General features: G+C 42.5%; 1 protein-coding gene across 2 annotated transcripts in view; it reads left to right on the forward strand.

Moving 5' to 3' along the window:
• The window catches only part of capzb (capping actin protein of muscle Z-line subunit beta), a 92,430-nt gene that overhangs the window by 58,653 nt on the left and 14,417 nt on the right, over nt 1-19,360 (forward strand). For both annotated transcript variants that reach the window (XM_062965586.1, XM_062965587.1), the window contains exons 4-5: nt 978-1,091; nt 13,691-13,832. In XM_062965586.1, coding sequence (XP_062821656.1) covers nt 978-1,091; nt 13,691-13,832 — 256 coding nt within the window. The remainder of the gene's footprint in view (nt 1-977; nt 1,092-13,690; nt 13,833-19,360) is intronic.

A 19,360-nucleotide genomic window follows, 5' to 3' on the forward strand; every position in this document is an offset into this window, starting at 1 on the left:
CAGACTATTGCTTGCAAAATGTGATCTATTTCTCTCTTCTCCTCCCTTATCAGTGTGTTTTCTTTTGCAAAGCCTGCAGGCTATTGCTTGCAATATGTGATCTATTTCTCTCTTCTCCTCCCTTATCAGTGTGTTTTCTTTTGAAAAGCCTGCAGGCTATTGCTTGCAAAATGTGATCTATTTCTCTCTTTTCCTCCCTTATCAGTGTGTTTTCTTTTGAAAAGCCTGCAGGCTGTTGCTTGCAATATGTGATCTGTTTCTCTCTTCTCCTCCCTTATCAGTGTGTTTTCTTTTGCAAAGCCTCCCTCGCTCTTAGCCTGCAGGCTATTGTTTGCAATATGAGATCTATTTCTCTCTTCTCCTCCCTTATCAGTGTGTTTTCTTTTGCAAAGCCTTCCTCCCTCTTAGCCTGCAGGCTATTGCTTGCAATATGTGATCTATTTCTCTCTTCTCCTCCCTTATCGGTGTGTTTTCTTTTGCAAAGCCTCCCTCGCTCTTAATCAAGCGAACGTTTTGAAAAGAGAAAGACACCTTGCAAGTCAGGAAGAAGAAAAATATATATTCATTAATCTTAGGAAAGCATTTTCCCCTGAAATATTTGTTAAACTCTCCTACAGATATATAGGCATTAACCCCTTGTAAGCTTTTGCCATCTCTATGTACCTTTATATGTGTATCTGTCTATATACATTATTTTTATATATGAATTTCCCCTCATATGTTTGCAGGTCTTTGCAAATCCTTTATACATATAGATCCATGTACCTGTGTATCTGTAACCATACATACACATTATTTTTATATATGAATTTCCCCTCATACGTCTGCAGGTCTTTGCATATAGAAGGATGTCCGACAGAAACAAAGTATTTGCAGTTTGCAAACTTTCCCCAATTAGGACCCAGTTAGGAAATGACATTGATAACCCAGGGACACAAGTCCAATGCTCAATGCACGGATGCTTTTCTCTTTTGCAGATCCCCGTGGAGCAACAAATACGACCCACCCCTGGAAGACGGCGCCATGCCCTCGGCCCGCCTGCGGAAGCTGGAGGTGGAAGCGAACAACGCCTTCGACCAATACAGAGACTTGTAGGTCCATTTCTCTTATGCTGTCTATCTCTGTGGGGTGGGAAGGGGGTCATCCTCACAGCAGGAAAGGATCCGGGTTTGAAGGAAGTCTTTGGAGCAAGCCTTGCCCTCCTTCCTGACTTTCTCGAAAGCCCTGTTTTGGGCTCACGCTCAACCAGCCTTCCTTTCCAGGAAGCACAACCTGTTGCTGCAGGTTTGGAATGCTGTAGAATAACAAGCGTGCCCGCCCAAGAGTACCCATAGCGCTGATCCGCCCCGGTCTAACTGACGATGAATTTCGTCAGGAATAGCTACCAAGACAGTCTCTGTCCCGTGACCTGAACGAAAGCCTGGCTGAAAGGGGTCTAAGAATCTAAGTCTCATCTAAGAATTGCTGTAGCTGTCCCGCCACTGTCCGTTCAATCACCTTGCTTTGAAACTGGGCGGTAGTTACTAGCTATGGCAGCGTCTAGACTTGGTTTTTTCAGAAGAGGGTGAACCACTGCTTCTTTAAGGCACTCTGGGAAAATTCCTTGTTCCAAGGAGCTGTTAATGATGTCCCTTAAGGGATCTCGTCGTCCCTCCCAGCACTCCTTAACCAACCGGGAGGGGCAAGGGTAGTCCCATAACCATCCCCCGTTGCCCCAAAAGGCATCTCCGGATGGGATCTTATCATTTCCTTGAAACGGACCCTCCAGAACGAGGCACGAAAAGCATTAAAAGGAAAAACCATGAGGTTTGGAGCCGAAAGGACATTCCTTCCGAACAAAGGCCGACGAAGACAATGAGAATGCCACGGGCGGCCTGTCTTGCATTACTCTGCAGGAGGAACTAATAAAGCCCCAACGGAAGGAACGGGTCCTTGAATTAAAACCAGGGAAAGGAGTGCTGTGGCCTTGATGATGATGATGATGATGGTGGTGGTGGAATTCACCCCCTGGTTGCCCATCTGGCCAATGGCCGTCACGCTTGGTCGTCACGTATTGGGTTCAGGTCCTGCTTTTGGTTCACTCCCTTTGTTTCCAAATGCCGGCTGAGATCTTTCGCTGTGCCCATCACCACCGGGACCACCTACACTGGTTTCTGCCAGAGTCTTTGAAGTTCAATCTTGAGGTCCTGATAGCGGCTGAGTTTTTCCTGTTGTTTTTCGCCAATGCGACTGTCACCTGGGATGGCGACATCCATGATCCAAACCTTTTTCTTTTCCACAACTGTGATGTCTGGTGTGTTGTGTTCCAGAACTTTGTCAGTCTGGATTCGGAAGTCCCGCAGTATCTTTGCGTGCTCATTTTCCAATACTTTTGCAGGTTTGTGATCCCACCAGTTCTTTGCTGCTGGGAGGTGGTACTTGAGGCATAAGTTCCAGTGAATCATTTGGGCCACATGGTTGTGCCTCTGTTTGTAGTCTGTCTGTGCGATTTTCTTACAGCAGCTGAGGATATGATCCATGGTTTCGTCAGCTTCCTTGCACAGTCTGCATTTTGGATCATCAGCTGATTTTTCAATCTTGGCCTTGATTGCATTTGTCCTGATGTCTTGCTCCTGGGCTGCAAGGATCAGGCCTTCTGTCTCCTTCTTCAGGGTCCCATTCGTGAGCCAGAGCCAGGTCTTCCATTATTATTATTATTATTATTATTATTATTATTATTAATTGCCTTTGTCCTGATGTCTTGCTCCTGGGCTGCAAGGATCAGGCCTTCTGTCTCCTTCTTCAGGGTCCCATTCGTGAGCCAGAGACAGGTCTTTTATTATTATTATTATTATTATTATTATTATTAATTGCCTTTGTCCTGATGTCTTGCTCCTGGGCTGCAAGGATCAGGCCTTCTGTCTCCTTCTTCAGGGTCCCATTCGTGAGCCAGAGACAGGTCTTTTATTATTATTATTATTATTATTATTATTATTATTATTATTATTAATTGCCTTTGTCCTGATGTCTTGCTCCTGGGCTGCAAGGATCAGGCCTTCTGTCTCCTTCTTCAGGGTCCCATTCGTGAGCCAGAGACAGGTCTTCCATTATTATTATTATTATTATTATTATTATTATTATTATTAATTGCCTTTGTCCTGATGTCTTGCTCCTGGGCTGCAAGGATCAGGCCTTCTGTCTCCTTCTTCAGGGTCCCATTCGTGAGCCAGAGACAGGTCTTTTATTATTATTATTATTATTATTATTATTATTAATTGCCTTTGTCCTGATGTCTTGCTCCTGGGCTGCAAGGATCAGGCCTTCTGTCTCCTTCTTCAGGGTCCCATTCGTGAGCCAGAGACAGGTCTTTTATTATTATTATTATTATTATTACTATTATTATTATTATTATTAATTGCCTTTGTCCTGATGTCTTGCTCCTGGGCTGCAAGGATCAGGCCTTCTGTCTCCTTCTTCAGGGTCCCATTCGTGAGCCAGAGACAGGTCTTTTATTATTATTATTATTATTATTATTATTATTAATTGCCTTTGTCCTGATGTCTTGCTCCTGGGCTGCAAGGATCAGGCCTTCTGTCTCCTTCTTCAGGGTCCCATTCGTGAGCCAGAGCCAGGTCTTCTCCTTCTCAGCTTTTCCTTCAATTTTGTCAAGGAACTTTCCATGCAGTGTTTTGTTGTGCTAGCTGCCAGCTCTAGTTTGTAGTGCGGTTTTCTTGTACTTATTATTATTATTATTATTATTATTATTATTATTATTATTATTATGTAGTTAACAAGAATGTGTGATGAATGTTCCATGCAATGTTTTATTGTCCTGGTTTATGCCAGAGCCTTTGCAGTTCGATCTTGAGGTCCTGATAGCAGCTTTCCATGCAATGTTTTGTTGTGCCAGCTGTCAGCTCTAGTTTGTAGTGCGGTTTTCTTGTACTGGTTTTTTGTCTGCTGCTCCATACCTCACAACCTCTGAGGATGCCTGCCATAGATCTGGGCGAAATGTCAGGAGAGAATACTTCTAGAACATGGCCGGACAGCCTGGAAAACATACAACAACCCTGTGATCCTGGCCACGAAAGCCTTCGGGAACACACTGGGAAAATGTTACAAGGAAGGAGAAGAATGGAAGAAACGGCTCCCAAAAAGTTTATTTCAGCCAAGCAAAAGGTGTGAGAGATACAACAGGTCTGTTTGGAAGGCTTCTACAACAGGTATGGATGCAAAAAGAAACACGATGATGAAAGGGCCGCGGAGCTGGATTTGAGTTGTGGAAAGGAATGTGAGGCAGGCGGACGCTTTTCCCCTCCGCTGCTGGAAACAAAGGGGAGCGGGCCATATGTGTGCCCTGTTCTTTTCGAAGCCCCCTCCTCACTCCCGCCCTCCCTCCCACCATCCGTTCCCACCATCTGGATCTGGATTCAGCCCTGGTGCAGGCCGGCCTGCGACTCCGAGGAGGGGGCCTGGGAGGCCTTTGAAGTGCCTTTATTGCCCTTGGCTCGGGCTAAACCCCTGTGACGGACCCCCTCCTCGGAAGGAAAGGACCGGCGCAATAATTCGCCACAGCTTGGGCTGCCGGGGGTCTCTGCCCCCCCTCTTTCCGCAGATTGGACCCAGCTGTCTTTCGGCATCGGGATCGGCCACTCTTTCTATATATCTAGCTTTGCCCGGCCACACGTTGCTGTGGCTTATGGGAATCCTTTGTTGGCCAGATGGAATAGCAGTGAATAGCCTTGCAGTCTCAAAGCCTGGCTGTTTTCTGGAGTAGCTGGAGCTTTTTGTTGTATGAACGTAGAGGCATGGATGAGGGGTTGTGCTGCCAAGTTTTGTGTTTCTGGGATGTGTAGTTTTGTTGTTTTGTTCTAGGCCGGAATTTCATTACCCTTTTATATATATAGACTGGCTGTGCCCTGCCATGCGTTGCTGTGGCGAAGTCTGGTGGTCTGGGAAATAAAGTATCGAGGAATTGGTGGTAGTTAAGGTAAAGGGTAAAGGGTTATATAGCTGTGTGGAAGGGCCTTGAGTCTACACTGCCACATAATCCAGTTAAAATCAGATCATCTGTAGTTTATAGGCAGTGTGGAAGAGGCCTAAGTGAGGCCTAACTCTGCCTGTCCCCTGGGCTGAGTGGATTGCTAGGAGACCAAGTGGGCAGAGCTTAGCCTTCTTACTGGCAGCAATTGGATAAAAACAATTATTCCTCTCCCTCAAATTAGGACTTTATTTTTCTTTTCTTTTTGTTGTATGAACGTAGAGGCATGGATGAGGGGTTGTGATGCCAAGTTTAGTGTTTCTGGGATGTGTAGTTTTGTTGTTTTGTCCTAGGCCAAAATTTCATTACCCTTTTATATATATATATATATATATATATATATAGAGAGAGAGAGAGAGAGAGAGAGAGAGAGAGAGAGAGAGAGAGACTTGCTGTGCCCGGCCACGTGTTGCTGTGGCGAAGTCTGGTGGTATGGGAAATAAAATATTGAGGAATTGGTGGTAGTTAAGGTAAAGGGTAAAGGTTTTCCCCTGACATGAAGTCCATTATAAATGGGTTATATAGCTGCGTGGAAGGGCCTTGAGTCTACACCCACACTGAACTGGATTATATGGCAGTGTGGAGTCAAGATAATCCAGTTCAAAGCAGATACTGTGGATTATGGGTTCTATAGGTGTGTGGTCGGGCCTTGAGTCTACACTGCCATATAATCCAGTTAAAATCAGATAATCTGTAGTTTATAGGCAGTGTGGAAGAGGCCTAAGTGAGGCCTAACTCTGCCTGTCCCCTGGGCTGAGTGAATTGCTAGGGGTCCAAGTGGGCAGAGCTTAGCCTTCTTACTGGCAGCAATTGGATAAAAACAATTATTCCTCTCCCTCAAATTAGGAGTTTATTTTTCTTTTCTTTTTGTTGTATGAACGTAGAGGCATGGATGAGGGGTTGTGCTGCCAAGTTTAGTGTTTCTGGGATGTGTAGTTTTGTTGTTTTGTCCTAGGCCGAAATTTCATTACCCTTTTATAGACTAGCTGTGCCCGGCCACGTGTTGCTGTGGCGAAGTCTGGTGGTATGGGAAATAAAGTATTGAGGAATTGGTGGTAGTTAAGGTAAAGGGTAAAGGTTTTCCCCTGACATTAAGTCCATTATAAATGGGTTATATAGCTGTGTGGAAGGGCCTTGAGTCTACACCCACACTGAACTGGATTATATGGCAGTGTGGAGTCAAGATAACCCAGTTCAAAGCAGATACTGTGGATTATGGGTTCTATAGGTGTGTGGTCGGGCCTTGAGTCTACACTGCCATATAATCCAGTTCAAATCAGACAATCTGTATTTTATAGGCAGTGTGAAAGAGGCCTAAGTGAGGCCTAACTCTGCCTTCCCCTGGGCTGAGTGGGTTGCTTGGAGACCAAGTGGGCTAAAACTATTTAGGTGCTTGTGATTTCCTTTTTTCCCCCATCATTTCAAAATGTATTTATTTATGCAATGCTTTTGACACGAAATAAAAAGTGGGCGGAGCTTAGCCTTCTAACTGGCAGCAATTGGATAAAAACAATTATTCCGTCGCCCTCTAATTAGGACTTTATTTTTCTTTTCTTTTTGTTGTATGAACGTAGAGGCATGGATGAGGGGTTGTGCTGCCGAGTTTAGTGTTTCTGGGATGTGTAGTTTTGTTGTTTTGTCCTAGGCCGAAATTTCATTACCCTTTTATATAGATTCTATTATTATTGTAGTATATTATCATATTATTACTATTATATTATTCATGATTCATGACTACATTGAAACGAGAATAGAGAGAAATCAGCGTGGAAACTGCAAGAGGTCCCATAGATTGTTGTACATGGAAATAAGGGTAGTAAATAATTTTTGATTTATTAAATAGAGTTATATATTACAATTATACATTTTTGTTATTTAAACTATACATATTGCAAAAAATTTTTTTTCTCAAAGTGACTCACCACCCAAGTCATGCTAGGTTTTTTGGTGAATTTTGACACACCAAGCGCAGAAGCTGCAATACAATACATCATTGTATTACACCATTGGTCACTATAGCCACTATTACTGGTTCTAGACCAGTCATGGGCTAACTTCGGCCCGCCAGGTGTTTTGGACTTCAACTCCCACAATTCCTAACTACCTACTGTGGGAGTTGGAGACCAAAACTCCTGGAGGACCCAACTCTGCCCATGCCTCCATTGGCCATGTTCTAGTATCATTGTCTAGTAGATGTTTTGCCTGCATCTGTGGCTAATGGCATCTTCAGGGGATCCTAATTGAGGTCCGTTGGGTGACGTTAATGGAAGTCAGTTGGGTAACATTAATGGAGGTCCGTTGGGTGATGTTAATGGAGGTCCGTTAGGTGATGTTATTGGAGGTCATTTGGGTGATGTTAATGGAGGTCTGTTGGGTGATGTTACTGGAAGTTCGTTGGGGTGATGTTAATGGAGGTCTGTTGAGTGATGTTACTGGAGGTCCATTGTTTGATGTTATTGGAGGTCCTTTGGGTGATGTTATTGAAAGTCCGTTGGGTGACAATAATGGAGGTCCGTTGAGTGACGTTAATGGAGGTCCGTTGGATGACGTTAATGGAGGTCCGTTGCGTAACGTTAATGGAAGTCCGTTGGGTGACATTAATAGAGGTTCGTTGGGGTGATGTTAATGGACGTCCGTTGGGTGATGTTATTGGAGGTCCTTTGGGTGATGTTAATGGAAATCCGTTGGGTGATGTTAATGGAGGTTCATTGGGGTGATGTTAATGGAGGTCTGTTGAGTGATGTTACTGGAGGTCCATTGTTTGATGTTATTGGAGGTCCTTTGGGTGATGTTATTGAAAGTCCGTTGGGTGATGATAATGGAGATCCATTGGATGACGTTAATGGAGGTCCGTTGAGTGACATTAATGGAGGTCCGTTGGATGACGTTAATGGAGGTCCATTGGGTGACGTTAATGGAGGTCCGTTGAGTGACATTAATGGAGGTCCGTTGGATGATGTTAATGGAGGTCCATCGGATGACGTTAATGGAGGTCCATCGAGTGACATTATTGGAGGTCTATTGGATGAGGTTAATGGAGGTCTGTTGGATGACGTTAATGGAGATCCGTTGGGTGACGTTAATGGAAGTCCGTTGAGTGACGTTAATGGAGGTCCATTGCGTAACGTTAATGGAGGTCAGTTGGGTGACATTAATGGAGGTCCGTTGAGTGACGTTAATGGAGGTCTGTTGGATGACGTTAATGGAGGTCCGTTGGGTGACGTTAATGGAGGTCGGTTGCATAACGTTAATGGAGGTCTGTTGGGTGACATTAATGGAGGTCCGTTGAGTGACGTTAATGGAGGTCCGTTGGATTACGTTAATAGAGGTCCATTGGGTGATGTTATCGGAGGTCCATTGGGTGACGTTAATGGAGGTCCGTTGGGTGACATTAATGGAGGTGCATTGGGTGAGATTAAAGGACGTGCATTGGGCAACCTGAGTGGAGGTCTGTTGGGCAACTTCAGATTCTCTGAAGATGCCACTGGGCATAGATGCAGGCGAAACATCAGGAGAAAATGCTGCTAGAAGACATTGGCTGTACAGCCCAGAAAACACACAACACCCCTATAATTCCGGCTGCGAAAGCCTTCACAATAAAGAAGTAGTACATAAAACAATTGGCGGGAAGATCTTGCCATGAGCAGATCCAGTATGAGCAGTTCTACTGAGTGCACACTCTCCTGTATTTCTTCGCTGCAAGGAGAGACGGAAGGATCGGAGGGAAGAGGGCAGAGGTTTCGGAGCGCTTCCTGTTTCTTCTTCACGGTGGAGCGTCCCTCTCCGGCTCTGAATCTCGCCTTTGTCCTCCCAGCTGCCCTCCAGATGTGCAGGAGCATACCCAACTGGATTGGTATGTTTGCTCAAGGGCTGCACACACCTGGGCCACATACCTGCGCAAAGGCCGGATTCGCTTGAGCGGCGGAGGAGAAGAGCAGCTGGCCGGGCAAGGCAAACTCTTAGAATCATAGAATAGTAGAGTTGGAAGAGACCTCATGGGCCATCCAGTCCAACCCCCTGCTAAGAAGCCAGGACAATAAACCAGGACAATAAAACATTGCTTGGAACATTCATCACACATTCTTGTTAACTAAATAATAATAATAATAATAATAATAATAATAATAATAATAATAAGTACAAGAAAACCGCACTACAAACTAGAGCTGACAGCTGGCACAACAAAACATTGCATGGAAAGTTCCTTGACAAGATTGAAGGAAAAGCTGATAAGGAGAAGACCTGGCTCTGGCTCACGAATGGGACCCTGAAGAAGGAGACAGAAGGCCTGATCCTTGCAGCCCAGGAGCAAGACATCAGGACAAAGGCAATTAATAATAATAATAATAATAATAATAATAATAATAATAATAATCCTTGCAGCCCAGGAGCAAGACATCAGGACAAAGGCAATTAATAATAATAATAATAATAATAATAATAATAATAATAATAATAATAATCCTTGCAGCCCAGGAGCAAGACATCAGAACAAAGGCAATTAATAATAATAATAATAATAATAATAATAGAAGACCTGGCTCTGGCTCACGAATGGGACCCTGAAGAAGGAGACAGAAGGCCTGATCCTTGCAGCCCAGGAGCAAGACATCAGGACAAAGGCCATTAATAATAATAATAATAATAATAATAATAATAATAATAATAATAATAATCCTTGCAGCCCAGGAGCAAGACATCAGGACAAAGGCAATTAATAATAATAATAATAATAATAATAATAATAATAATAATAATAATAATAATCCTTGCAGCCCAGGAGCAAGACATCAGGACAAAGGCAATTCAGGCCAAGATCGAAAAATCAGCTGATGACCCAAAATGCAGACTGTGCAAGGAAACCGACGAAACCATGGATCATATCCTCAGCTGCTGTAAGAAAATTGCACAGACAGACTACAAACAGAGGCACAACTATGTGGCCCAAATGATTCATTGGAACTTATGCCTCAAGGACCACCTCCCAGCAGCAAAGAACTGGTGGGATCACAAACCTGCAAAAGTATTGGAAAATGAACACGCAAAGACACTGTGGGACTTCCGAATCCAGACTGACAAAGTTCTGGAACACAACACACCAGACATCACAGTTGTGGAAAAGAAAAAGGTTTGGATCATGGATGTCGCCATCCCAGGTGACAGTCGCATTGACGAAAAACAACAGGAAAAACTCAGCCGCTCTCAGGACCTCAAGATTGAACTTCAAAGACTCTGGCAGAAACCAGTGCAGGTGGTCCCGGTGGTGATGGGCACACTGGGTGCCGTGCCAAAAGATCTCAGCCGGCATTTGGAAACAATAGACATTGACAAAATTACGATCTGCCAACTGCAAAAGGCCACCCGACTGGGATCTGCACGCATCATCCGAAAATACATCACACAGTCCTAGACACTTGGGAAGAGTTCAACTTGTGGTTTTGTGATACGAAATCCAGCATATCTATCTTGTTTGCTGTGTCATACAATAATAATAATAATAATAATAATAATAATAATAATAATAATAATAATAATAATAATAATACATCACACAGTTCTAGACACTCGGGAAGTGTTCGACTTGTGATTTTGTGATATGAAATCCAGCATATCTATCTTGTTTGCTGTGTCATACAATAATAATAGTAATAATAATAATAATAATACATCACACAGTTCTAGACACTCGGGAAGTGTTCGACTTGTGATTTTGTGATATGAAATCCAGCATATCTATCTTGTTTGCTGTGTCATACAATAATAATAATAATAATAATAATAATAATACATCACACAGTTCTAGACACTCGGGAAGTGTTCGACTTGTGATTTTGTGATATGAAATCCAGCATATCTATCTTGTTTGCTGTGTCATACAATAATAATAATAATAATAATAATAATAATAATAATAATAATAATAATACATCACACAGTTCTAGACACTCGGGAAGTGTTCGACTTGTGGTTTTGTGATATGAAATCCAGCATGTCTATCTTGTTTGCTGTGTCATACAATAATAATAGTAATAATGGAAGGGGTCCTGATGTGGCCAGCATGGCTCAGAGCCACAGGAGGACAACTCAGGGGCTTTGTTTTCGTTTCCTTTTTTTCCTTCGGAATACTCCGGACTGCGAAAGTGTATTTAAAACACAACTGAGAGGAGCCTCTTTAAAGGCTGTCCTCTCCTTCTGGCCACGGACTCGGCTGCCATGTGGCGTTTTAGCACCTTCTTAAAACGCAGCCGCGAAACCTCATAAATCCGAAGCACGTCATAAAAACCCTTAAGTTTGGGTTGTTTTCCTCCTCGCTGTCTTTCTTCGCCCTCTTTACCTTTCATGTCCTTCGGATCAAAGTGCAGAAGGGAAGTCGGGCCTCCGTCTGACTGATGTTTCGGGCCCCAAACAGGCTGATACGAGAGTTGGATGAAAAGTAATGTCTCCACCTTCGTGACTTGGGTTTGGATGGGAATATTTAATAAATCAAATGCAGAAATAATCCTTAGAATGTGCTCTTTAACTACCACTGTCCACCTTTCCACATCATCACCGGACCATTGGATACATTTCTGCCAAGTTTTCTGAAGCCGTCTCGGAAGAAGTCGACACTCAGTTTCTGCAACCGGCATCACGCAGTCCCCATCGTGCACAGATCTTCCAATCACCAAGCAAAGCAATAATGTGACCCACACGTTCTTGTGAAATGCTGATTACGCTTGAAATTTCTCTCAGAGTGATACAACAATCGTCCTATCTGTCCACCTTTTGCTTGTGAAACTCGGTGGTTCCTGTCGCAGGACGTCCAACTCTTTGTTTGTCACGCAAGTCAGATGTTCCCACCTCAACATTTTGGCCAATGATTTCAACTGTTTCCCTCCTCCCACCAAACCCCCAATGCTTGCTTGATGGATTTAATGGGACATGGCGGGATCATCAGAAACACCATACAAGAATACTTGGTGGAAGAGTTACAGACACTGGCTTGTCCTGGGCTACAGCTCCCAGATCTCTCCCCAGTCAAGGGGGTCAGGGCCATTGTGATACAAAAATAATGATAAAAAACATCTCCGGGCTGGATCATAAAAGGATGGAGAGATACAAAGCTGGCTTTGATGATGATTGATTGGCTACTTTAATGGAAATCCATTGGGTGACATTAATGAAGGTTCATTGGGAGACTTCAAAGGAGGTCCGTTGGGCGACTTCAATGGAAGTTCGTTGGGCGACTTCAATGGAGGTCTCTTGGGCAACTTTAATGAAGGTCCATTGGGTGACATTAATGGAGGTCCATTGGGTGACATTGATGGAGGTCGGTTGAGTGACATTATTGGAGGTACGTTGGGTGACGCTATTGGAGCTCCATTGGGTGACATTAATGAAGGTCCATTGGGCAACCTTAATGGAGGTCCTTTGGGCGACCATAATGGAGGTCCGTTGGGTGACGTAAATGGAGGTCCGTTGGGTGACGTAAATGGAGGTCCGTTGGGTGACGTTATTGGAGGTCCGTTGGGTGACATTAATGCAGGTCCGTTGGGTGACATTGATGGAGGTCTATTAGCAATTTCAATGGAAGATCCTTGGGTGACTTCAATGAAGTTCCACTTGGTGATATTAATGGAGGTCTGTTGGGTGACATTAGTGGAGGTCCCAATGGGGGAGATTAATGGAGGTTCATTGGACCACTTCAGTGGAGGTCCCTTGGGCGAACTCAATGAAGGTCCACTGGGTGACATTAATGGAGGTCTAATGGGGGATATTAATGGAGGTCCATTGGGTGACTTCAATGAAGGTCCACTGGGTGACATTAATGGAGGTCTAATGGGGGATATTAATGGAGGTCCATTGGGTGACTTCAATGAAGGTCCACTGGGTGACATTAATGGAGGTCTAATGGGGGATATTAATGGAGGTCCATTGGGCCACTTCAATGGAGGTCCCTTGGGCGACTTCAATGAAGGTCCACTGGGTGACATTAATGGAGGTCTAATGGGGGATATTAATGGAGGTCCATTGGGCCACTTCAATGGAGGTCCCTTGGGCGACTTCAATGAAGGTCCACTGGGTGACATTAATGGAGGTCTAATGGGGGATATTAATGGAGGTCCATTGGGCCACTTCAATGGAGGTCCATTGGGCCACTTCAGTGGAGGTCCCTTGGGCGAACTCAATGAAGGTCCACTGGGTGACCTTAATGGAGGTCTAATGGGGGATATTAATGGAGGTCCATTGGGCCACTTCAATGGAGGTCCCTTGGGCGACTTCAATGAAGGTCCACTGGGTGACATTAATGGAGGTCCAACGGGCAACTTCAATGAAGGTCCATTGGGTGACCCTCAGCCTCAAAGGGAATAATAATAATAATAATAATAATAATAATAATAATAATAATAATAGCAATAGTTATATTAGTATTTATCTATTACCCGCCCTCTCTCCCTGAAGGGACGTAATGGTGGAAGAAAATGCTAAGAAAACGCCATGATAATAGTCCCCTTTGCCTTGAAGGCACACAATAGCAACCACCCTTGGCAACATCTTGAACCTCCCCATCCCTTTGGCTCTCTTTCTGTGGAAGATCTTTCCCTCATGGATGTTTCCAAGCAATGGCTTACTCTCTCCCCTTCGCTAGCAGTGACTGTTTTCTCTTTCTTTCCCCTGTTTGGTCTGCAGGTATTTCGAAGGAGGCGTCTCGTCCGTCTACCTCTGGGACTTGGATCACGGATTTGCCGGCGTGATTCTCATTAAGAAAGCTGGCGACGGATCAAAGAAGATCAAGGGGTGCTGGGACTCCATCCACGTGGTGGAAGTGCAGGTAGGGCAGAGGGGAAAATCAACCCCGGTCGGTCCCCCTCCACCCCGGTTAAATTCCAGGCGGTTAATGAGCGCAGGTGCTCAGGCGAACAATGCCGGGCTGTCTTGGGCCTGGAGCTTGACTTCTCCATCCCATGATCCTTTTGTCAAGTTGGGAATCGAGATATAAACAGGAGATGATATCATAAGAGTGATAGCAGTAATAGCAATAATACGATAGCAATAATAATATTTATTTATTTATTTTGTTTGCCTTGTTTCTGCCCCGCCTTTCTCCACCCCGAAGGGGACTCAAGGCGGCTTACAAATGGCAATGTCGAAGAGATAAACAAACGCTATAAAGGTTCAAAACACAAAAAAAGATGTGTATATTAGAGCAACTTGCCAAAGGCCACAGAAATAGTCAGGCCTCTCTGAGTATAGAGCTATCTTCCTTCTATGTAAAAAGGATAAGCAAATACTATAAAGTTTCAAAACATAAGTTGCACTGTGTAATTCAGAGCACCATATACATACAATATTACCCGAGAGTTAACAAAAATAATGAAAATAATAAGTACAGTCAACTGTTATAATCCACAGTAGTATCTTCCAGACTGTAATGGTCTCCACTATTTAAACATCAATTGAATTTGGCAACCAAAATAATATAAACCCATTCAACCTTTGCAAAATAATATTGGTTAATATATCTTTTAAGACTTCACAGGTATTGAAAAGCTTGTTCCAAAAACCTTGACCAAAAGTTCTTTTGATTCTTTGAGATCCTATGTAGATGTTATAGCATATCTCTTGAAATTACAGTCTATTGGAAGTAAGTTCAGTTTCTCAAGAGTAAGATCCCAAGTCTGGGGAACAAACTATGCATGAATGTTGATTCTGAGTAGTTGTCAAAAAGAGCCCCAGCTAGGAGAACACAATGCTGTTTCTAAGTAGCTGGCTGTAGATTGCAATAGTCCGTTTACTACTGGCTCCTGGGTTTACTCTAGTTTCGGTTGTCTTTCTTCTGGTAAGCAGCAATGGATAAGCAGCAAATAGTTTTCAATTTGTATATTGTTGGCTCTGCTTCAGTATATAGATTTGCAGTGTCAGTTTGCTGAAATGTGGTTTCTATGATGCGAGCCCATTCGATGCCTTAAAAGTACAAATGATAAAGATTTAAAAAAACAAATTAGAATTTTAAATTAATACACATTAAACATTTTAAAACACCACATTCAAATTTAAAATAACATAATAATAATAATAACAACTTGCTTTGATTGAAGTCAAAAATCAGAAACTCCTCAAAGCACAGCAGACAAAAAACTAGTACAAGAAAACCGCACTACAAACTAGAGCACAACAAAACATTGCATGGAAAGTTCCTTGACAAAATTGAAGGAAAAGCTGATAAGGAGAAGACCTGGCTCTGGCTCACGAATGGGACCCTGAAGAAGGAGACAGAAGGCCTGATCCTTGCAGCCCAGGAGCAAGACATCAGGACAAAGGCAATTAATAATAATAATAATAATAATAATAATAATAATAATAATAATAATAGAAGACCTGGCTCTGGCTCACGAATGGGACCCTGAAGAAGGAGACAGAAGGCCTGATCCTTGCAGCCCAGGAGCAAGACATCAGGACAAAGGCAATTAATAATAATAATAATAATAATAATAATAATAATAATAATAGAAGACCTGGCTCTGGCTCACGAATGGGACCCTGAAGAAGGAGACAGAAGGCCTGATCCTTGCAGCCCAGGAGCAAGACATCAGGACAAAGGCAATTAATAATAATAATAATAATAATAATAATAATAATAATAATAATAGAAGACCTGGCTCTGGCTCACGAATGGGACCCTGAAGAAGGAGACAGAAGGCCTGATCCTTGCAGCCCAGGAGCAAGACATCAGGACAAAGGCAATTAATAATAATAATAATAATAATAATAATAATAATAATAATAATAATAGAAGACCTGGCTCTGGCTCACGAATGGGACCCTGAAGAAGGAGACAGAAGGCCTGATCCTTGCAGCCCAGGAGCAAGACATCAGGACAAAGGCAATTAATAATAATAATAATAATAATAATAATAATAATAATAATAATAGAAGACCTGGCTCTGGCTCACGAATGGGACCCTGAAGAAGGAGACAGAAGGCCTGATCCTTGCAGCCCAGGAGCAAGACATCAGGACAAAGGCAATTAATAATAATAATAATAATAATAATAATAATAATAATAATAGAAGACCTGGCTCTGGCTCACGAATGGGACCCTGAAGAAGGAGACAGAAGGCCTGATCCTTGCAGCCCAGGAGCAAGACATCAGGACAAAGGCAATTAATAATAATAATAATAATAATAATAATAATAATAATAATAATAATAGAAGACCTGGCTCTGGCTCACGAATGGGACCCTGAAGAAGGAGACAGAAGGCCTGATCCTTGCAGCCCAGGAGCAAGACATCAGGACAAAGGCAATTAATAATAATAATAATAATAATAATAATAATAATAATAATAGAAGACCTGGCTCTGGCTCACGAATGGGACCCTGAAGAAGGAGACAGAAGGCCTGATCCTTGCAGCCCAGGAGCAAGACATCAGGACAAAGGCAATTAATAATAATAATAATAATAATAATAATAATAATAATAGAAGACCTGGCTCTGGCTCACGAATGGGACCCTGAAGAAGGAGACAGAAGGCCTGATCCTTGCAGCCCAGGAGCAAGACATCAGGACAAAGGCAATTAATAATAATAATAATAATAATAATAATAATAATAATAATAATAGAAGACCTGGCTCTGGCTCACGAATGGGACCCTGAAGAAGGAGACAGAAGGCCTGATCCTTGCAGCCCAGGAGCAAGACATCAGGACAAAGGCAATTAATAATAATAATAATAATAATAATAATAATAATAGAAGACCTGGCTCTGGCTCACGAATGGGACCCTGAAGAAGGAGACAGAAGGCCTGATCCTTGCAGCCCAGGAGCAAGACATCAGGACAAAGGCAATTAATAATAATAATAATAATAATAATAATAATAATAATAATAATAGAAGACCTGGCTCTGGCTCACGAATGGGACCCTGAAGAAGGAGACAGAAGGCCTGATCCTTGCAGCCCAGGAGCAAGACATCAGGACAAAGGCAATTAATAATAATAATAATAATAATAATAATAATAATAATAATAATAGAAGACCTGGCTCTGGCTCACGAATGGGACCCTGAAGAAGGAGACAGAAGGCCTGATCCTTGCAGCCCAGGAGCAAGACATCAGGACAAAGGCAATTAATAATAATAATAATAATAATAATAATAATAATAATAATAATAGAAGACCTGGCTCTGGCTCACGAATGGGACCCTGAAGGAGGAGACAGAAGGCCTGAGCCTTGCAGCCCAGGAGCAAGACATCAGGACAAAGGCAATTAATAATAATAATAATAATAATAATAATAATAATAATAATAATAATAGAAGACCTGGCTCTGGCTCACGAATGGGACCCTGAAGAAGGAGACAGAAGGCCTGATCCTTGCAGCCCAGGAGCAAGACATCAGGACAAAGGCCATTAATAATAATAATAATAATAATAATAATAATAATAATAATAATAATAGAAGACCTGGCTCTGGCTCACGAATGGGACCCTGAAGGAGGAGACAGAAGGCCTGAGCCTTGCAGCCCAGGAGCAAGACATCAGGACAAAGGCAATTAATAATAATAATAATAATAATAATAATAATAATAATAATAATAATAATAGAAGACTTGGCTCTGGCTCACGAATGGGACCCTGAAGAAGGAGACAGAAGGCCTGATCCTTGCAGCCCAGGAGCAAGACATCAGGACAAAGGCCATTAATAATAATAATAATAATAATAATAATAATAATAATAATAATAATAGAAGACCTGGCTCTGGCTCACGAATGGGACCCTGAAGAAGGAGACAGAAGGCCTGATCCTTGCAGCCCAGGAGCAAGACATCAGGACAAAGGCCATTAATAATAATAATAATAATAATAATAATAATAATAATAGAAGACTTGGCTCTGGCTCACGAATGGGACCCTGAAGAAGGAGACAGAAGGCCTGATCCTTGCAGCCCAGGAGCAAGACATCAGGACAAAGGCAATTAATAATAATAATAATAATAATAATAATAATAATAATAATAATAATAATAGAAGACCTGGCTCTGGCTCACGAATGGGACCCTGAAGAAGGAGACAGAAGGCCTGATCCTTGCAGCCCAGGAGCAAGACATCAGGACAAAGGCCATTAATAATAATAATAATAATAATAATAATAATAATAGAAGACTTGGCTCTGGCTCACGAATGGGACCCTGAAGAAGGAGACAGAAGGCCTGATCCTTGCAGCCCAGGAGCAAGACATCAGGACAAAGGCAATTAATAATAATAATAATAATAATAATAATAATAATAATAATAATAATAATAGAAGACCTGGCTCTGGCTCACGAATGGGACCCTGAAGGAGGAGACAGAAGGCCTGATCCTTGCAGCCCAGGAGCAAGACATCAGGACAAAGGCAATTAATAATAATAATAATAATAATAATAATAATAATAATAATAATAGAAGACCTGGCTCTGGCTCACGAATGGGACCCTGAAGGAGGAGACAGAAGGCCTGAGCCTTGCAGCCCAGGAGCAAGACATCAGGACAAAGGCCATTAATAATAATAATAATAATAATAATAATAATAATAATAGAAGACCTGGCTCTGGCTCACGAATGGGACCCTGAAGAAGGAGACAGAAGGCCTGAGCCTTGCAGCCCAGGAGCAAGACATCAGGACAAAGGCCATTAATAATAATAATAATAATAATAATAATAATAATAATAGAAGACCTGGCTCTGGCTCACGAATGGGACCCTGAAGAAGGAGACAGAAGGCCTGAGCCTTGCAGCCCAGGAGCAAGACATCAGGACAAAGGCCATTAATAATAATAATAATAATAATAATAATAATAATAGAAGACCTGGCTCTGGCTCACGAATGGGACCCTGAAGGAGGAGACAGAAGGCCTGAGCCTTGCAGCCCAGGAGCAAGACATCAGGACAAAGGCAATTAATAATAATAATAATAATAATAATAATAATAAGGAGAAGACCTGGCTCTGGCTCACGAATGGGACCCTGAAGAAGGAGACAGAAGGCCTGATCCTTGCAGCCCAGGAGCAAGACATCAGGACAAAGGCAATTAATAATAATAATAATAATAATAATAATAATAATAATAATAATAATAGAAGACCTGACTCTGGCTCACGAATGGGACCCTGAAGAAGGAGACAGAAGGCCTGATCCTTGCAGCCCAGGAGCAAGACATCAGGACAAAGGCAATTAATAATAATAATAATAATAATAATAATAATAGAAGACCTGGCTCTGGCTCACGAATGGGACCCTGAAGAAGGAGACAGAAGGCCTGATCCTTGCAGCCCAGGAGCAAGACATCAGGACAAAGGGTTAGCCTTCTAACTGGCA

This window comes from Anolis carolinensis, unplaced genomic scaffold (genome assembly GCF_035594765.1).
Source record: "Anolis carolinensis isolate JA03-04 unplaced genomic scaffold, rAnoCar3.1.pri scaffold_15, whole genome shotgun sequence".
NCBI lineage: Eukaryota > Metazoa > Chordata > Lepidosauria > Squamata > Dactyloidae > Anolis > Anolis carolinensis.